At 39.1% G+C, this 21,319-nt stretch overlaps 1 protein-coding gene across 4 annotated transcripts; it reads left to right on the top strand.

Moving 5' to 3' along the window:
* The first annotated feature begins 657 nt into the window (after positions 1–657).
* On the top strand, positions 658–21,099 carry CSNK1D (casein kinase 1 delta). 4 transcript variants are annotated; one of them, XM_071451498.1, is made up of 10 exons: positions 658–995; positions 3,810–3,920; positions 5,573–5,721; positions 6,234–6,462; positions 6,855–7,025; positions 8,490–8,638; positions 9,212–9,383; positions 9,691–9,830; positions 16,001–16,067; positions 17,883–21,099. In XM_071451498.1, exons 1-9 carry the CDS (start codon positions 920–922, stop codon positions 16,031–16,033), a joined length of 1,230 nt encoding a protein of 409 aa, XP_071307599.1. In that variant the 5' UTR covers positions 658–919; the 3' UTR covers positions 16,034–16,067; positions 17,883–21,099. The 4 variants fall into 4 exon arrangements, with proteins under 4 accessions (XP_071307599.1, XP_071307600.1, XP_071307598.1 ...); XM_071451499.1 differs by lacking the exon at positions 16,001–16,067 and adding an exon at positions 3,111–3,203; XM_071451497.1 differs by lacking the exon at positions 16,001–16,067 and having other exon boundaries at positions 20,170–21,099.
* Positions 21,100–21,319: the final 220 nt, after the last annotated feature.

Below are 21,319 nucleotides of genomic sequence, written 5' to 3'. Positions count from 1 at the left end.
ATGGGTCCAGGATTCATCGCAGCTCCCACTAACAGCTGCTGGGGGAATTTGACAGTTCAGATGTGTCTTTGTCTCTCTCTCCCTCTCTTACTCTGTATTTCTAGTGGCTCAGCTGTCAGCCACCTAAGACATTAACATCTTACAACTTTTACAGTATGAGGCTTCACAAATACACAGCTTCACATGTGCAGACACTACATGGTTACGCATACAGGCCCTGCAGTGCTCGGCGGTGGTCTGCTTAGGATTACGCTTAGAGAAATTCTTCCTCACCCGGAGAGAGAGAGAGGAGATTCCAACACTCCTCCCCGGCAAGAATGACATGGTTTTCCCCTGAAATTTGTCACTTCTCAGACTTTGTCCCTGCACCCACCCCCCCACCTCCTTCCGCCTTCCCGGTCAAACGGGCACTCCTCGGAACGCAGTACTGCCGGAGCTCATCTCCCCTGCGGTGACCGACGGCGTCGTGGACGACGACGCCGCCACACGCACCGGGAAGACTGCGGGCCTCGTTTGCCGCCCGGCACGTGGCTGGGACGGCGTGACAAGACGGGGCAGGCACTCCTGCCGAGCCGATCACCAAGAGACCGGCGGGCGGGGGAGCTGGGACGGCATGCGCGCCCCGCCCGCCGCGCGCGCCCGTCGCTGCGGCAGCGCGCCCCGCCCCCGTCGCTAGGGAAGTGAGGTCACGCAGTATGGTGGCTGGGGGCCGGAGGGGCTGAGGCGCCGGTCGTGTCGGGAATCCGTGTCCATCTTGCTCGGGAGCTGCGGCGACGGGCTTGACTGTCTCGCTAGTGTCGAGCGGCGAGACCAAAGCCGCGATGGCATCCGAAACCGTAGGACTGTGAGGCATCAGAACGAGAGCCAGCAGGCCGGGCAGAGCAACGGAACCGGGTCGCTGACGAGCCGAGCTGCCGCCATGGAGCTGAGGGTTGGGAACCGGTACCGGCTGGGCCGGAAGATCGGGAGTGGCTCCTTCGGGGATATCTACCTGGGTAAGGAGGATGGCTCGCTGGGGATTTCGCTGGCCGTTTTCTGGCTGTGTGGAGAACATCGAGGGCCTAGCCAGGTCGGGCGAGTACTTGGGCTGGGCTAGGGACACAGTAGCAGTAATTTAATATTTCGTTGACATCATGTCCTAATTTGGATAGTGCGGAAATCGGGAATTCTGGTTTACTCGGCTGCCTCTTCTCGTTGTTGTCTAGTGACCTTGGGCACCGTTCGAGTCTGTAAAATGGGCATAAGGGTAAAAATCGCCTCATCTCAAAGCAAGGAAGAAAAAAACCCAAAATCACATAAACCCTAAAAACCCCACAACCCATCGCATTCGGAAAAACGTTTTGGAAAGGAAACATTCCGCGGTTAAATAACGCTGCAGTGGACTAGGAAAAATTGTTGTCAGAAAGATGTTTCCTTCTCCTATGAGGCCTAAAAAAATTACACAAATACAAGTGATTAGGTTGCAGTAAAAAAAAACTTTAAATCCTTCAGATAATCCTCGTAGTTTGGCTAATCTGTTGCTGGCCATCACTAATCGTGACTGCTGTGCATTTGTAAAATATAAAGGACTGGAATTGTCTTTGCCAGTCCATTATTACAGTCCTCTAACATAGCCTGCTGCTACTGTTTATGACAAGCACAGGTAGTGGGTGCAAAACATTTTGAAAGCAGGTATTTTTAAAATACTCTGCATATTCCGCAAACTCTCAAGCCATGTGAAGTGGATTAAATCCAAAGAAATATGAGCATTATGTCCTGTCTGATAGACACAAGTATTCTGCTTTTGAAAATTGTGTTAACCTAGAAAAGCAGATCAGGGAAGGGGGAACTTGCAAGGGTTAAGTTTCATTGACTGCATATTTGTGGAAGATAAAAATAATGTCACTTGCTAGCTTATGTGGTACGCTTGCAGTGCATGCAGTATGAGAGGTGGGGGTTGTTTTTCTGTACATCTTGCAGTGCACAGCTGGTATTCCAACATAATTCATTACCTAAAGCTGCTTGTTTACAGCAAATGAAATACTGGTTATCCATAAGACAGATCATATGCCTGATAAAAAATATGCATTTTTAACTGAAGGCATGTGATGGTCTAGAGTCAGAGAATGTGATTCTTCCTCTCTGCAGTGCATGTATAGAAGATTGAAGATGTGACCATAGAAGATTGTGGTAAAACTAGTGCAAAAATCCTTATTAGCTTCTACTGGGATTTTGGGGGACAATTAAGACAGCAGTTAAAATCTGAAAAGTCTTAAATTATTTGAAAAATTTAAACTTGACTACTGCTCAGATAAATCAGATTGTATTACAGTATTAATATCAAGTGAAATAAACGTTTATGTGTGACTTTTGTCTCTATGGATGCAGCTTACACCAGTGAAGTTGCACAGAAAGTAATAGTTCCCTGTATGCTAGTGTATATATTAATGCCATACTGAATTCTATGCAATAAATCCTCTGGGTTTTACATTTTTTTTATTTCTAAATAATTGTTATGGATTTAGTCTCAGGGCTTACTGCAAATGTCATGCCATTTACATGAAGCATGGCTCAGGCATGGAACTAGCCTGGAAGTACCTTAATGGAAGATCCTGGTGGCATTTATTTTTCCAGGGAGAATTACTGTCTCTCAAGAAGTGAAGCCTTGTGGTCAGTTTTTTAAAAAATCCATTTAGTGCTCTGTTGTTCAGACTGTAAAGTAGACACAAGTGTCTTAAAATAATTTCTAAAGTTATTTCAGAAGTCAAGATTTATTTTTAAGTAGACATGCTTTCTGATAGGCCTCAGTGAATTTTTAGATTATTTCAGTGTACATTCCCAGCTCCGTTTTATGCTTTGAAGATGAAGATTTGACTATTTTTGCCTGTTTCCAGTCCCCAGGTTTTGTCTTAAATGCAGCTACGAGGGTGTTGAAGACATGTCAGAGTAGAGAGGAACCTCTAGTTAGACTTTTGAAAGTGGGGATCAGATTGAACTATAGGTGATGTACACATAATCCTGAACCATGAGGTAAAGCAGAAAAGGGCCAAATTCCTAAAGTAGAGAGACTTGGAGATAATGTCCGTGAAGTGTCACACATTTCCTTTTGCTCTTTCCTTTTTTTCTTATAGTTTGTAAGTTGCTTGGCTGTGAGAGTGTGTATTTTCTTGACTGTTTCTATTTAAGAATGTCAGTTTCTCCCTACATACTTTGAAAGTGAACAGGTAAGCCTTTTTTGATTCTTAAAACAAGAATTTAATGAGATTTAAAGAAAGCTTTTGCAGACTGCACATTCTTTAGTCTAGATAAGCTGCCTTCCAGCCAAGTAAAATGAGGTGTCAGGGTACTTAACCGGACTAAGTTGAGATCTAAGGGAATTGTAGCCTCTATTTCCAAGACATAAGAGGAGGTGATTTGAATTCTTAGTACGTCTTCCATTGGCGGGTCAATGTGCCACGTTCATAAAGATTAATTCTGACCATTTTTGCCACAAACTGGAAGTGGAAAGACATCCCTGAGAGGATGCACCTGGTTTAGTTTTGTTCTTTTTCTGGGGGTTTTTTGTTTGGGTGGTTTGTTTTTTTTTTCCAATGGGAGAGCAGCAATTTTGGATTCTCATTATACAATAGTTTTCTCTTGTAATCCTAGTCTGTTGGAGAGTGTCTGTAAAGTTTAAGAAGAATTTTTAGGTAATCTTGGCTGAAAGTACTTAAATCTCTGGGTGTTTACCATTGAGGAGTAGTTTGTTGATGCTCATTTTGTTTCAGTCTTGGCAAAGGAAATGCATCTTAAAAATATTTTCACCAATGTTTTAATTCTTCTGGTTTTAGGAACTGATATTGCTGCCGGAGAGGAGGTTGCAATAAAGTTGGAATGTGTGAAAACCAAACATCCTCAGCTCCACATCGAGAGTAAAATCTACAAAATGATGCAGGGTGGAGGCAAGCAAACTATTTTCCTTCTTCAAAGATTTTACTGCTTTTACACCTTTGATCTGTCTGCCACCTGACAGTTAATGTTTCGGATCTCTTTTGAGAAATAAGGAGAAGGTGGGAAAGGCAGCAGGGTAGATAAAGAGCAGCATTTTAGTTCTGCAAGGGTTGTAGAGGAGCAGTTCTAAATCCATGGCTATCACGCTTCATGATAACCAGTAAGATCCTCCAGAGTTTCTCATGGTTCCCAAAATATTAAAGTGGGAGGACCTTGTGCAATGTGAAACAAAGTTTCGTCCCAGAACAGTGATTTATTTCTGTTTCTCATGGATCAGTGAAAGATGGTAACCACTACTTTAGACCATTTCAGCTGACTTGCTTATTATTGTAGCACAATTCTAAACTTTTGAAAATGACGTTAATTTTTGTTGTACATGTTAGTATTATTTTTTCTGTGTTAAAAATATTTCCTTGCTGGGAGAGCTCAAAGACAAAATGGCACTAGTAGTGGAGAATTGGAGTGCAGCAACTTCATAGCTACTGTGTGTTGCTTTGCTACAGTAACTTACTCATATATTTTGGAATTCTGGAAACGTAACATTCCTGTGCAGTTCTGGGACATAAACTCTGTGTAGTTTAGTTTTGTGTTTGTTTCACAGTCCCTTGAATTCTTCCTAAATGAGGATGTGCTTTACATAAAGAGTACATTCCATGCTGTATCTCAAGTACATGCCAAGTAGGGTAATAAGACCTCTAGAAATTGATAATAATGTGTATTTGCATTTAGCTACTTTTTAATTCCCGCCTCATTCGGTAGCCACCTGTGTGTAACCGAAATAGCCTTCATAGAATATCATGCTTCCTGTAAATTCAGCGAATTACGGCATTTCACACCAAAATGCATAGACTTAACTCTGAGTAAGGCATTTGAAAATCTGAATAAGACTACCTACATGCAGGTTTATTTAAAAATATTTGAGCATTTCTACATTTTTTTTGTGAAATAAGGTTCCTGATTTCCTCCATAAATTTGGGCTAATTGTCATGCTGTAAAACTGAATGAATAATGCATCTCATGAACAATGCTACTTTGGTGGAGATTCACCAAACAGCAAATACCATGAAACTGAAGGAAAGACAAGAATATGAAGGAAGGGCAGAAATTCATTGCAAATTTTGATGAAGGAGACAGATATTTCATGGTGCTTTTGTAGGCTTTAAAACTAAGTTAATTTCTAAGGCTTTCCTAGACTATAGTATCTAGTGGTTTGTCAGGGTTTTATTTTCAGACTCCTGATTTCTGCCTTATTGCATCTTAGAGACTACATGAATATCACTCTTGGTAAAATGCTTAGGGTTCAAATCCAACGAAGATGCTCAATGCTTTAAAGTTACAAGATAAGTATGAAGACTAGAAGGTTTCTGGGGAAAAGTAAAAAGGCTATTTTTAGACCTCTGTTGCTATAATTTTGTGTTGATTATGCTGGAAGTTGTCCCACATTTAATTTGGAATGTCTGAACATAAAATATTAAACTTTGCTGTAAATGGAAACATTCATGGTAATGACACTCAGAATTAATATTAAGAGCCTTGAAGATTTGTGTGCATGAATTATATAAATCAAATTGTTATACTGAATAAATGATTTATTTTTTCCTAGTGGGTATTCCCACAATTAAGTGGTGTGGAGCTGAAGGGGACTACAATGTTATGGTGATGGAGTTGTTGGGACCGAGTCTTGAAGATCTCTTCAATTTTTGTTCAAGGAAATTTAGTCTCAAGACAGTCCTATTACTTGCTGACCAAATGGTAGGAAATGACTTTGTTACCTTTATAGTGAAATATGTTGGGATATTGAATTTTTTTTATCATATACATTTTATTTCTAAAATTTAGAGCAGAATTGGCTGTATTAATAGAGAAAAAAATCAAAAGTAGCTCTGTTTTTGTAAATCCAAACTATCCCATGAAAAGTGATTACCAATTCTTCTTTAAAAACTGGAACTGCGCTGTTTGGAAACCGGGTGTTGCACTGCTCAAAGACTAAGAAATTTCCCCAAGAAAGTTTTTGGAAGCAAATTGTCCTGGTTTTGTAAAATACACACAGGCAAACAGCTGGAAAGAAGGTTTGTCTGTTGTCTTCTAGATTATGTTCTAGATTATGTTCTAGATTATGCTCTCTTTAATTCCCTTATATTTTACAATAGAAAGGGGAGTTGCCTCTTTCATTATTGAGACACCATTTCTAGTGTTTTTGTCAGAAAAAGATGTGTGCTTAGTCTCTCAACAATGATTTTTTTTTTTTGCGGTTCTATATTTAGATTAGTCGAATTGAATATATTCACTCTAAGAACTTCATCCACCGAGATGTGAAGCCTGATAACTTCTTAATGGGCCTGGGGAAGAAAGGCAATCTTGTCTACATAATAGACTTTGGTCTAGCAAAGAAGTATCGAGATGCTCGAACTCATCAACATATTCCATATCGTGAAAATAAAAACTTAACGGGAACTGCCCGTTATGCATCCATCAACACTCATCTTGGAATTGGTGAGCTGGGGAAAGCAATAAATAGAAACTTCAAGAGTGTCGATGAATGTAATTTTAGTGCAAGTGGATGTTGCTTTGTGGAGGCATAGAAGACAGTCCCTATTTTTGATACTAAGAGTACAGCCTGCATGGCCTTGTATATCTTTATTAAGTGGGATTCAGTCTATATTAGTCTGTTCGGTCTGAGTTTGTAATGCTTGGGAATTAGCACTTTTTTTAATAACTGCAAGGATAAAAGGCTTTTCTTTTACTGAATGAGTTTGTCATGGGCATAGTAACACTCAGCTGTCTCTTGTTTTTGTAAGGGTTTTTATAACAATCTTGTTGCACAGACTTTTGTTTTGCCAGTAGAAAATGAAACCTAATGAGTTCACTTTTTTATGCTGTTGTAGAGCAATCTCGCAGAGATGACTTGGAGTCCTTGGGCTATGTACTGATGTATTTTAACCTGGGCTCCCTCCCCTGGCAGGGACTGAAAGCAGCAACAAAGAGACAGAAATACGAACGTATCAGTGAAAAGAAAATGTCTACACCCATTGAGGTTTTGTGTAAAGGATATCCTTGTAAGTTACTCTTCTGTGACGCTAGGACTATGTGTTCGTGTTTTAGTGGTACATCTCCTTTCCTTATGTTAAATTCTACTGCTCTTTTTCACCATCTGTTTCTCTCCTTCTCCTCTTCCCCTTCCTTATCTCCCCATGATTTTACCACATGTATGGTAAAAATACTATGCTGAAGACAGATCTTTTGTGTTCATAGAGCATTTCTAGGGGTTCCTTGTCTCAACTGTTCAAGTGCCCTCAAGAGGAAGGGTAGCATGGTACCCTAATTTGCGCTGTATTTTTTGTGCGCCTGTTGGCTGGATAATTGGCAACAGACAAATAGCATTTTAACAAACTGCCTTTTTCTCTATCTGTGTGGGTACTGTTTCTTGGATTGTGTAGTCAGATGCATCTCCGCTCTACTGCAGTTGTTTTGCTTGGGAATTATCGTCCCAGGTTCATCTGGTTTTGCCTGCTGATGGATTAGAATTTGTGAGAAGCGTATGAATCATGGCTGTATCCTAGCGTCATGCCTCAGAGCAGTTCTGTTTCTCAGTTTGTTATTTACGCCTAAACAATAATAAGCCATTTTTGAGTATTGTAAAATGATACTTCAATTTGTTTTAAAATGTAGTAACACTAGCTGTGATCAGAGACTATTTTCATTTCACAAAGAGTTCTGTCTCTTCACCTTCTTGTTACAATGACAAGAACTATAGTTTTTGTTTGGGTTGTGTGAAAATGCATCATTTTTTATGTGTTTCAAATGTTGCTTCATACATGTTCCTTTACATTCATAAGTTACATGTTTTCTCTGGGGTTTACAGGCAGGGAAGGCTAATCAGATTCTCTTGTGCCGTTAGTTAGAATTTCTTTCTTAATATAAATTACTCTGTTATTTCATTTGGGAAGACCTAAAGTCAAAAGCTAGTATTTTGATACTGCTGATTTTCTCTGGTGCACTGAATTCACTTCAGTATTCTTTTTTTTTTTTCCTTTGTAATATTTTGCTTGCCATTTAAAAACAAGTGTTCAGACTATTGTAAATTAAAAATGTGGCGTGACTTACCTGGGAGATAAAGTTTTTGTGTGTTTTGTGACACAGCAGACATGAATCTCTATGTGTCTTAACAAAGAAATGCTGTTCCATGTCCCACAATAAATTGTGTTCAGTATGTTCCAAGCAAAGTTTTAAACCTTTTCTCCCCCACCAGCTGTTGGTTAAAGAACTGTGTTATTGGGTCCTCTGTGCTGTCGAAAAAATGAGATCTCTGCCTGCTCTGTGATAGAAAAATAATTTCTTTTTCAGGATGGACATGATAGTGTTTCCTTTAGTGGATTTCTAGTATTAGATCATTATTCTTTTTCTTATGTTAAGAAGATTCCCTGCTTTTCAGGTTTGGGGTGGTTTGGGTATTTTTGACTCAGAATTACAAAAAGCCAATGTGAAGCTGTAGATAAAAAACAGGTTTCCTTTAATTACAGCTGAATTTGCCACATACTTGAATTTCTGCCGTTCTTTGCGTTTTGATGACAAGCCGGACTATTCCTATTTAAGGCAATTATTCAGAAACCTTTTTCATCGGCAAGGATTCTCCTATGACTATGTATTTGACTGGAACATGCTGAAATTTGTGAGTAGCTCACATAGCTTTCTAAAACTTTGAATTTTTAATTGTTCTGGTTGGGTTCTGTTACTGCATTGTTAGTTTTGAGTACCTTAACTGATACTGTAAGGTTGTCCTCCATATTTCCTCTTAGTAACTCTACTGTATAGACAGAAAGATCAGGAAATGAGGAGAAAGGCCGGAGATATGGGATCCATGCTATAAGGCTTGGATGACAGCTAAATTACAGTTACAAGGCTTTTAATGTGGAAGGCTTCTTAGATCCTTTAGGGCACTCACCAGGCTAGGTTGTGGAATTACTACTTTCTCCCACCTTGATCTTTAACATAGGTCATTTGCTACATTTGAGGAGATGTCCAGCTGCCATAACAGTACATGTGTACATTAACATTTTGAAGACTATCCGAGCAGCTGTATGAACAAAACTTACGGCAGTTCTCAAGAAATTTTACCAAAGCAGCCGGTGCCTTCTCAAACTTCGGTTCACACATTGTCCAGTTCTTCTTTTTCAGTACTTTTATAAACAAATAGTTGTAAGCTCAATAATCCCCGAAGTTGTTCACTACTCTTGATCCGTAGGGTGCGAGCAGAGCAGCTGAAGATGCTGAGCGTGAAAGGCGGGAACGAGAGGAAAGATTAAGACATACACGAAATCCAGCTGTACGTGGATTACCCTCCACTGCTTCTGGCAGGATAAGAGGAACGCAAGATGTAGCTCCTCCTACTCCCCTTACCCCAACTTCACATGCTGGTGAGTCAGCAAGTAGCTGGGTAAGTGCTTCTTGTAGACTACTCTAATTGGCAGTGTGTGTCTGGGCAGAGTTAGGCCTTTTGGTTTGGTTTTTTCTCCCTTGATTTTTAGTAGATTGAAAGTATTTACATGCGCTCATTGCCTGGCAATTGATACTTGTATTTCTATGAAATGTCAAACAACAGCCTTGATTCCTCATTTGGTTATGTGGAATTTTTATGTGCAAACAGCAAGAGTGTAATTTTTCCAGTGACTGTGTTAACGTGGCATTTCTCATTATGAGAATCTAATACTGTTTTTCTCACAGCCAACACCTCTCCTCGGCCAGTATCCGGTATGGAACGAGAAAGGAAAGTGAGTATGAGATTGCATCGTGGTGCCCCAGTCAATATCTCCTCATCTGATTTAACAGGCCGACAAGATACCTCTCGCATGTCAACTTCGCAGGTAAAAAAAAAATAAATCTGTGTATTGGAAAAAATGAGGGCGATTTGATAAAGTTAATTTGCCAAAATATCTTACCAGGTAATTTATGTAATTTCATACTGTTTTTGCAGGTGATGTTCATTCATGTAAATGCCTGACATTTAGCCTGAATGATGTGGGTGTAAAGAAATTTTTATTTTTACCTTGACAGCAATGAGAGGATGCAAAATTCTAGAGGTGCAGCATTTTAACCTACTATTATGGGATTTAGCTTCTTGACTCATTGAGTTTCTTATACCTGTTATCAGTGAAGAAGCGGAGTAAGAGACAGTAGTGAATCTTGTTTCCAAATCAGCAGAGCAGACAATATTGGTGCAGAAAAGGCAAGAAGCATTTGGTGAAGAATAGAAGGTGCAGTAGTGAAGAAAGTTGTAGTGCAGTGCTCTTAATTCAGAGCCCATAAGAGGCCACATACATGGATGCTGAATATGTTGCAGAAGGCTCATTTGAAGAGAATGGCAGGAGGATAAATAATAATGATTCATAGTCAGCACTGAAGTCATCCTTGCTGCTCACAGTGACTTAGCAAAGAAATTCTGTTTCTTTTTAGGGCTAACAGTGTGAAATGTGTTTCTAACTCTGTGCTGTAGCTAAAACATTCCTTCCTCAGCATATTGACAGTCTTGTCCTAAACAGTGTGTGGCTTGGCTTTGTACAATTTACTTTCAGTCTTAGTTATAAAATGGAGATCAGCCAATCTGTAGACATTCTGCAACATTTCTGGGAAAGCAGTATGTTAGGGGGACTATTGCAGTGACCTAGGGGTTTTTCCATCATGCCTCACTACTGTGAGGGAGCTCCAAGTGCATAATTTTTGCCAGGGACTTGTTCCTTGTTGACAGAGCACATTGACAAAAAATTAACTTGGTTCCTTTTAGTTTCATCATTTAATTGGCAGAGTTAATTACTTTTGGATAGTACATGTTCTTACGTATGAAATCTTACTGCTTGAAAGAAGAGTTTTTTAGATGGGGGCCAGGTGGATATGGATATTCAGACTGGACATCCCAATCTAATGAAGACTGAGAGTGAAGTGGGTTGGAGAAACAATTCCATTGTGATAAAAGCAAAGTGGCATTTGGGGTGGCGGGGAGTTTAAGCTGAATGAGTTGTTTCACCATGTAGCTGCACAGATACTTGTGCTTGCACAAGGGATGAACAGGAACAGAAATGACTGGGCAAGAATAGGGTGTAGGTGAGGTTTTCTGTACTGGCTTTGGTACAAGTTTCACCATCTTATACTGTTCACTGAACTGCTATTCTTGCCACCAGAAATTCTCATGTTTAAGTATTTTTAAGTAGTTTGAAAACAAAGGGGAGAATTGTGCATAGTTATGGATCTTGTAATAAATACCTGTTAGAAGAATGTAAAGAAGGTGCAGCCAGACTGTTTGCAGCAATATCCAGTGAATGGACACTGGAGAGTGGGCACAAATTGAAATACAGGAAATTCTGTTTAGACATACGGAGAAACTTTTTTTACTGTGAAGGTGGGCAAGGAATGTAACAGGTTGCCCAAAGAGGTGGAGTCTCCCTTTTCCAAATTACTTGGAGCCCAACTGGACATTGTCCTGAGTGGCTTGCTCTAGTTGCCTGTACTTTGGGCAGTGGGATTGGGCTACGTGATTTCCAGGGGTCCTTTTTGACCTTGGATATTATGTGAGGCTGTGATGCAGACTTCTCCCTGAACATTTACTTTAATATAAAGATGGTTTCGTGGCAAAATGTATATGCCAGGTCTTTGGCATTCTGAGCAAATCTCAGATGCTTTGTCTCTGTTAACAGTCAGATAAATGAGTTATAGCAGTAACAGACAGAAATGCAGCAATGCCCCTTGATTGTTTTGGGTGCAACTACACCTTTAATGTTTTTGCTACGTTTGTGACGTGTCGCTCATTGTGCAGGTGACGCTATTGTAAACATTTCAAGATACGAGTAATACAGTTGGGCTTGTAGATCCATTTTGGTTCTGCCTGGCCTGTAGAATGTGAACATTGTGAGGGCAGTGGGCAGTTTTCTGAGTGGTCTTTAGGCTGTTTTCTGAGTGGTCTTTAAACATCCAGATGTGTAATTTGTGATATGGGCCAATAGTACCGTCTGGCTTAATGGCACATTCCGTACATGCTCTTTTTAACGCTCTGCTCCAAGTACAGGACCGCTTGGTTGACTTCTTTACAGTCTCAAAAGCAGCCTAGTCAGGATCTTCTCTTGAGTTTGTTAGAACTAATAATTCATTGACTGCTGTATTAATTTAGTTCTTAAGACAGTGAACCAGTGCTGGTATTTACTCATGGTGACCAAATAACAGTGTGTAACTGTAGTATAATTTTAACAGATTCCCATGGGCCTGTTGCAATTGGAGGGAAAGAGATTTGCAGGGGAAATGAGTTGGATTAGAAGGGACCTTAAACATCACCTCGTTCCAATCCCCCTGCCACAGGCAGAGAACCTTCCAGTAGGCCAGGTTACTCCGAATCCCATTCAGGCGGGCCTTGAACATTTCCTGAGATGGGGAGTCCACAAGCTATCTAGGCAACCTGGTCTAATGCCTCACTGCCCTTACAGTAAAGAATTTCTTCCTAATAAATAAATTACCCTCCTTCAGGTTAAGGCCGTTCACCCTTGTCCTGTCACTATTTACATGCCATGAGAGTAGCCCCTCTTCAGCCTTCTTGTAAGCCCCCTTTGGGTACTGCAAGGCGACTCTCAGTTCTCCCCAAAGTCTTCTCTTCTCCATACTAAACAGCCCCCAACTCTCTCAGCCTGTCTTCATAGGAGAGGTGCTCCAGCACTGTCGTCAACTTAGTGGCTCTCCTCTGGACTCATTCTAACATTGTCAGCATTGTTCTTGTGTTGGGAGCCCCAGAACTGGACACAGTACTCCACGTGGGTCTCACAAGAGCAGAATAGAGGGCAAAAATCCCCTCTTTCAAGTTGCTGGTCACTTTTCTTTTGATGCAGCCCAGGACACGGTTGGCTTTCTGGGCTGCAGGTGCACATGGCTGAGTCATGTTGAGCTTCTAATCCATGAAGACGCCCAAGTCTTTCTCCCCAGAGCTAATTTCGATCCATCCGTTCTTCACCCAGCCTGTACTTATGCTTGAGGCTGACCTGACCCACATGCTGGACCTTGCAGTTGACCTCGTTGAACTGCACACAGCTCCCAGAGACCCACTTCTCAAGCTTGTTAAGGTCTCTTTGGATGGCATCCTTTTCTGTACAGCAGGTTGACTGCACCACACAGCTTGTTGTTGTCAGCAAATTTGCTGGGGGTACACTTGTTTCCGCTGTCCATGTTGCTGACAAAGATTTTGAACAGCACCAGTCCCAATATTGAGGGACAAACACCACTCATCACTGTTTTCCACTTGGACATCGAACTCACTGACCACAATTCTTTGAGTGCAACCATCCAGCCAATTCCTTATCCACCAAGTGGTCCGTGTGTCAAATCTGCGTCTCTTCAGTTTAGAGACAGGGATATTGCCTCCTTATTCTCCCATGTGCTTTAACATAGTTTCCAGGAAGATCTGTTATGTGACTTTGCCAGGCACTAAGGTGAGACTGGCCTGTAGTTCCCTGTGTCATATTTCCCTTTATAAAACTGAGGGTTATGGTTTCCCCTTTCCAGTCAGAGGGAACTACGCTGGACTGCCATGACATTTCAAATATGATGGATAGTGGTGTAGCCATTTACTCAGCCCGATCCCTCAGAACCCGTGGATGGACGTGTGTTATCAGGTCCCACAGACTCGTGCACTTTCAGGTTCTTTAAACAGTCCCAAACGCAGTCATCTTCCACAGTGGATGGTTTTCATTTTCCCAATCCCTGCCTTCATCTTCTGCAACTTGGGTGGCGTGGCTGAAACACTTTACTTAGACTTTAGCTTATAACACTACTGCTTGAGCTTGCTAGAGAAAATTCGCTTTTCATTTTCCCAGTTGTCACTCTCTTGCAGGCAGGATGGTGCAAGTTGTAGGTGTTGATAGCTTATGCTCTTTACATTTTTCATAATAGTAGCTCTTCTGTAATCAGAATTTATCCTTAGATGTTAGCTAGGTCAACAGTTATAGCCATGAGTTTTCCATTATCTGTATACCTTGTTCTTAGGAAAACCTAAAGTATTTGAGACATCATTTACTTTGTGCCTTGGTTTGGTAAGGCGACAGCGCATCTGTAATCTCCACCTTTATTTATCTAAAGGAAAGGCTGCTGCTTGTTAAATTCTGGACAATGAAATGTACAGATGTTACTCATAGAGTTCTTAAAGATGACTACTCCACGTGTTTATCTTTCTTTTTTCCAAACAGAATTCTGATCAAATCAGACTGAAACTGAAAAACTAAGGCTGTGAATGCAAATAATAGGAACTGGAGTTCTCTTAGGAAAACTAGGCATTCTCAGAGAAATTTAATGCTCGTGGAAAAATGGTAATTGGTAAGCATAGGAAAATAGATGTCGTTCCCGGCATCCGAGATAGTGTCTGCATAGCACCTAAATCATTCTCCTTAAAAAAGACATGCAGTTTCTAATACTAAGTAACAAGCATTTATTGGAGTAACAACTGCTGTGTCTTACAAAGTGGTTCGTGAAATTTAAGTGTTTCTAATGAAATTATGTAAATTATATGGCACATGTTATTCAGTACTTTTCTGGATTATATGAAGTGAATGCAACAGCAAAAAACCTGCAAGTTGTGAGTTCACAGTGATAAACATCAGTGGGAGCTGAGCGGTCGAGCGCAGTCTATTCAAATGTGTATTCCTGGAGTACTGCAAATTCTGGTTAGGATGAAGAAGTGCAGGCTGTTTTCCTGTATGGGGGAGCTGTATCTGTGGTAAGTAATGACCGAGGAGGCAGATGTAATGTTGGAGAAGTTAGCGTGGTTTCCGTAATGAAAAGGCACAATTTCCTCCTATGTATGATTACGGTAGTGAAAGAAGTGGAGATGTTTTGTGTCATTAGTGAGATGGATTGGGAGAACAGATTGTACAGTGTAAGAGTTTCAAATCTACTTCTTTGTTTGTACTAAAAGCTAAGAAAATGTCTTGGGTGAGTTGGTGTGGTGTTTGAGACAAAATGATTTTAACAGGAATTAATGTTTAAGGAGAAAATATGTGAAGAACCTATCGCATAAAATTAAGACCACTCACAAGTAAAGAAAGGCAAAATAGAGGTCTTAGTGAAAGTAGTTACCTACTGAAACAACTTCTAAAATAAGTAGATCATCTCTCCTCTCTGCCTTTGCATCGATACTCGATTCATTTCTAAGTGGTGTGCTCAAGTTTAAAGCAAACCTAAATTACAGCTCTGTGTGCAGTGTGTTTGACAGAAAATCATACCAACTATTAAAAGATCCATCTGCTCCTGAACTCTGAGTGAATTGTTCCCTAAGTCTCCTTTACACAAAGTTTTTAAACATGAAGAGGTGTAATAAAGGAGGTAGTAAATGAGGTAATGAGTATTCTAGTAAAAACTGCTTTGAATCAGTCCTGCTGGTCCACATGTACAGACTGCATCCTGAAAGCATGATCATCTCAAGAGTCTAGTTATGGGTGAGTAGTCTTCATTTCCTTTAACAAAAGGTTCAGTCTGACTGCTCGTGGTTACACTGTAAGTTGTTTAATATTTTTTTCTCGAATGTAACATGTTCAGCACCCAACAGTCAAAGCTGTGGCAAATTCCAATTGGTAATAGAGATATTCTCTGTAGTTGAAAGGAAAGATTGAAGTGCTGCACAAAGAAATATTTGATTATTTCTCTTTGATGGAAGAAGGTTTTAGAAGACTATAGCCAACACTGGCATTGAATAACTTAAGTGTTGTGCCATACTTCCAGTGCTTCTTCATTTTCCATTTCTGCATCCACGAATCTTTCTCCACCTATCCATCTTAATAGGCATCATATTCTGCGTTGTTCTTCTGACCCTGTCAGCTTCCTTTGAGGATTAATGATTTGTTTCTTTTACGTGCCTCTTAATATGATGGAAATGTCTTACAGAAGTCTGAAATCAGAGCTTCTCAAAAGATAGAGTTGCTACTGCAAGTTCAGGTTGGGATTTTTATTAAGACATCTTTATATATTGGGGCAGTGGAACTGTTAAAAATTGCTGTCTTTTCCCCTACCTCAGAATAGCATTCCTTTCGAACACCATGGCAAGTAGCTGCTCGTCTCCTTTCGTTGGAAGGCAGCACTGGGTGAGTGCTTCTCATTAGACACCAAAACTTTGTATGGGATGGGGAAAAAACTCTTCGGAAACATCCGACTTTGCTTCTTCTACTCGTGTGATCTCATATTGTATCTGTGCCTTCTGGTCAGATGCTTGATGAAGCACTGATTTTTCTCTAACTTAAAAGCAAACGTCTTTCCAAAAGCTGAGTTATTACTGCTGTTCTACTTGGACTCTTAAGCAGAGTTGACAATAATAGTGACTTTAAAGGTCCCTAAAATTGTTCAAGTATCAACAATAAAGTAAAATAACCAAGTCAAAATTTTAGCTGTATGAGAATTACATGTCTTTCCAAGGATATTGATGCAGCAGTATATCATCCATTAAAAACCAGATCTGCTTCAGAATCATAAAAGCAAAATACCTGTATGAAGACTCAGTTGACAGTATTGCTCAAATGAGGCTCTGTCTTGTCTTTTCATTAATGGAATGTTCTACTACAGCCATGTCCATTTTTCACTGTTATATATTCTTCTCCATGCCTTATGAACTCTCATTTTAAAAATACTCAGATCTGTTCAGATCTGTATTTAAAAGAAACGCTCACATACTAACAGGAATAGTTGACCATGAGCATCTCAGAGGTAGGCAGACTTGAATTTAGATATTACAAAGTCTTTTCCACTGTTCAGTGCAGTAGAAGTCTCTGCCTTTCTGTGTGCAGCTTTTGGCTTTTTAGTCTGTTCTGCTTTTGGCAATAACAGGTTTCATATGAGAAATAACAGCTTTCAGTTGGAATCTGAACCTTAGTGGTTGAGGGATACTTTTCTTAAGTATTTCAAGAGCTTCTTTGATTTGCTACATATTTAAAAAAAGCTGTGAGATTTTTCTGTTCCTTAATAAATTCTGTTGTATAACTCTTGTCTGCTGTCTCACTTTCTCTATAAAGCCTAAGCTTGCATTAATCCTGTATCTCTAGTTGGTGAAGAATCCTGCTATTTCTCTTCTGTTTTCTCCTTCTGCTTTGTGTGCTTGGCTGACTCTGCACAACCTGCTTCGTGAACAGTGTATAGCATTAAAAAGATCCAACTGCTTAACACTTTAAAGACCAGTTATCAGATCTTAGTAAAAAAACAGATATTACAAAAAATGCAAAAAAATAAACCTAAAGCTTTGCATTGAAAAGCCTGTTTGAAGGAAACATGCACATTCTGGTCTGGTATGTGGCTGCATTGATTGGCCTATACTTTATGCCTTCGTATTTGTAGTTGTTCACAACTGAAACACGTACTGAATACAGATCCAGCTACTTAGATGTTTCTCGCTTCTTAAATTGCGGAGACGTATGGTTGTTTTTCACTTTCATGGTGAAAGTGGTAAGAGATAATGCTACACTTACTTCAGTAGGTCAAGCTATGGAAATACAAGAAGTATCTTTTAACACAGTGTCCCATGGACAGAGAAAAGCTGTTGAAAATAATGAATTTCTTTTTTACCTTCTTAACATTTTTTTAATTAAATATCCATTGAGTCTATTACTGTGCATTCATAGTGTTTTGATCTGGTTGGTTCTTTCTTCTGCACATGTTTATGCTCTAATTTTCTTCAAAACATCCCCTCTGACTGGAAAGGTGAATTTTCCATGTTAACTTCTAATAAAAGAGAAAAATTATAGGGAGCTTTGTGTAGCTACAGGTGGATGTGAAACATTATATTGCTCATTGAATTTTAAATTCACACACCTAAATTTTGGCAATTGATAGTTTAGAAGTACGTTGCGAGACACTTGTATGTTAACTGGAAGGATATGTGCTGATGTTGTCTTGTTTTTTGGCTTTGGTAGATTCCTGCTCGGGTTACTACCAGTGTTCTCCAGTCTGCTGTGCACCGGTGAAAATTATTTTGTCATGGAGGGCAGATAATGCATGGCTGATCTCCCATGTTGCCAATGGCTTTACTAGCAAATATACCCTAAACTAGAGCGGAAATTGGAGTTCTCCATGTGACCTAAAAAGCTCTTGGAGGAACATGCAGAGACTCCAGCAGCTGCCATTACAGGACGCTTTTGCCAGAAACCCAATGACCTTAAGAGACCCCTGTGGTAACAGGGCTGGAAAAGAAAGATGGTTTACAGAGTTCACCGCCTGTTACTGGATGGCCATTTCAGTTTTCCCTCCACAGGCGGCAGACTTTACTCCCTTTTTATTATTCTACTGTAACTATAAATCTTTTACTTGGTTTAAGAAAGTTTTTTGTATCATTTTGCTAAAATTATTGGCTTACTTCTCTGTAAAAAACTCTTGCTTTTGTCTGATTTAAAAATGTAGAGTATAAACAAACCTGAACTAAAGATAATGACTTGAAATTTCTTGTTTAAAAGATTAGTCTGCCAGGGAACATGTAAATGAATCAAAACCATCTGCTGTTATTTAAATTGTTTACTTTTACGTATTGTCCCATTCTGAGTCAGTTTTTTCATGAAGTTTTTAAAACTGTTAGAAGTTTATTTTACTGTTTGCTGTCTTCATTCACACTGGACATTTAACTTTCTGTGTAGCATAAATGAATTTTTTAATACTCATTGTGTTTCATAGAGGAGGATAACTAAATACCCTGCAGGAGAGTCTTAAGTATAGTAGAGATTGTAATGATGAATTTCTTTTTTTGTAAAGAATGTTAAGAACAAGTAAAAGACTGACATTTGAGGGATTTAGAATTAGAAAGCTTGTTCTGTATCTCTGCTTAGTTTGGGTGAATGGATACTTTCAAACATTGTTTTTACTCAGAAAATTTTGTTTCCTCTTCACTGAGGCTGGTTAGCTTGGAGACTATTACAAGTGCAAAATAGACATTGCTGCTGAATCTTCAGTGAATTTGCATGTTTCATTCAGTATCCACATGTTTAAAAATAAATACATTGATTTAGGCCTTCTGTTACATGCCAAGACTCAAAAAAGGCATTCTTATACCAAAAAAAAACCCTAAATAACACCACCACAAACACAGTAACCTATTCTTGCCATAAAATCCTGATAATTTTTGCAATTCAGATGCATATCATATTTAATTCTTAAGTATATTTAACCTGAGAATGCCCAGAGTAATTATCTAGGCATGAATGACTCAACATGCTCAGGTTGTTGCAGGTATTGTTGGCTCCTGTTGGTTATGAAATATGGGAAATTCTTCATACTGTCTGTTACTGTAAATGGTCTCGTAAAAGTACGTGTTCTGTCCTTATGGTACTTGGAACAGTACCAGAATTCTTTATGACTGAAATTAGGGCAAGTTCTGTGCTGGAAGGTATGTACAGAGATTTTGTTTGAACAGTTAGGTATTTTGAGAAGTGGAGACAATTTTTAAAGGTATATTGGTCTTCAGATTTTTATGAAGAGTAGTTTTTATTTTTTGGGTGTTTACAAATTCTTTTTTGCCCCTATCAAAAGTCCCTGTACCAAGAATTATCATTCTTCTTTGGATGCTTTCATAACATTAGCTATTTGCTTGTGTGTACTCTGGGTCACACTGGGGAAATGTGTGTTTGGGGAGAGTATAGTGGAAAAGGTCAAGAATTTGATTGATTGGTAAGTTTGCATAAGAGAATTATTTCCTCAGTTACTATAAACTTTGGTATTTTAGGCATGTGCACTACCATTTGAGCAGTTCTACACTTCACTGTGCTTTCCTTGTAAATATCTGTGGTTAATAGTGTAATGTTTGAGGGACTGAAAAAAGCAGCCTTTTTATATCCTATGTATCTGGACCATTAGATTGCTGTACTATACTTAAAAGTTGACTGCAGATTTCTAGAATTGTACTCACTTGTGGGCAGTTTTTGTCCTCATAATAGTTAAATTCCATCATGCAGAAAATAGTTACACTGTCTATATAAACCTATGTATAAACCAGTATCTCAAAGCACTTCATTTGTACTACCACTGTATTTGTGTACTTTAACAGTTGTGTAAATACATTCATAATAACTTCTGTTCTTCTTGGTGTAACTTACTGACTTGAATGAATGAATGAATCCTTACCATTTACCTGATGCAACTCTTTTCTTTTTTCTCTTTTCTTTTTTTTTTTCCTTCTCTTTTCTCATTTCTCTCTTCTTTTTTCTTTTTTTCAAGGGATTTCTGTACCTACAAAGAATATTGTCAGTTGCAAACATTTGAAGATACTGTCTTGGTAGCAAAACTTTCAGTGAAAGAGTTTGGTAGTTATGATCCTGGGGTATACAGGAAGAAAGAGAAAGCATTAATTACTTTGCTCACAGAAAGCATGCCTTTTTGCCAGTTTAAAGGTAAATGTTTTTGTTTGGATACTTCTTTTTTTTCCAGAAGTTTTAAATTTTGTACAAATGCTTTTGCATATCAAGTAATGCAGGGTATTGATAAGAGAGTACAGTAGGGGAATCGAGATTGGATCAGTTATGGGAGCTAAGATAAAGGCAAGAAAAATAGTGAGCTGTACTCACAGTGGTGCCCTGTATAATAAAATTCCAGATTTTGCTATGTGATTCTCAAAAGTCTATTATAACCTGAGGGTAGACGCACCTTCAGGAACCCCCCCATGTTTTCTTATTATCAGACCTTTAAAAGTTGGAAGGATATTTCAATTTCTTCTCATGGTTTTCGCTTAAAATTGTGTATATGCTCTTATATGGAAAATACCACCTGTGCTGCTGTTCTACATAATCTTGAGTGGTTACAGAGTCCTTGAGTTTTTTGTGGTACAAGTACTTAAAGAAAAAAAAAGAATATCCTCTGCAAAAATAAATCCTCTGCTTTAAGAGAGATATTAAGAGAAAACATTTGAGTCCATATATTCCATGTTAACTTCATGAAAATATTCAAACTACTCCTTGGAGAAAGGCATGTTGATCAATTCATCGTTTCCAGCAGGAAAAAATGTCATAAGCATAACTACTTGTCTTTGTTTCCTCATGTCCCAGACCCTTGAGTATAGCATTGGCTAGAGCAGCATACATGTTGATTTCAAGAATATTTAGTTTCTCTTTTAAAATAATTAAATAAAAAGGTGTTTATTTTGTTCTTTGACTTTTGCTTTACAAGAGCTGCACTTTGTGTACAAAATACCAAATTAAAACAAACAATGCTACTGGTTTTTTAATAGTGCTGGGCCATCTGATCAGAAATCAAAATTTAAGCTTTGGGATTGTGAGCAAGTGTAATCCATCATGAACTTAATCCTAAGCAGCTTCTAAAATTCACTGGATGAGTTAGGTTAATAATAAAAAGGTTTTACTGTGAAAGAATG

This window comes from Agelaius tricolor, unplaced genomic scaffold, assembly GCF_023055355.1.
Source record: "Agelaius tricolor isolate 1412-34295 unplaced genomic scaffold, bAgeTri1.0.p SCAF_32, whole genome shotgun sequence".
NCBI lineage: Eukaryota > Metazoa > Chordata > Aves > Passeriformes > Icteridae > Agelaius > Agelaius tricolor.
The sequence above is the reverse complement of the archived record's forward strand: the minus strand, read 5'-3'. Positions and strand labels throughout refer to the sequence as shown.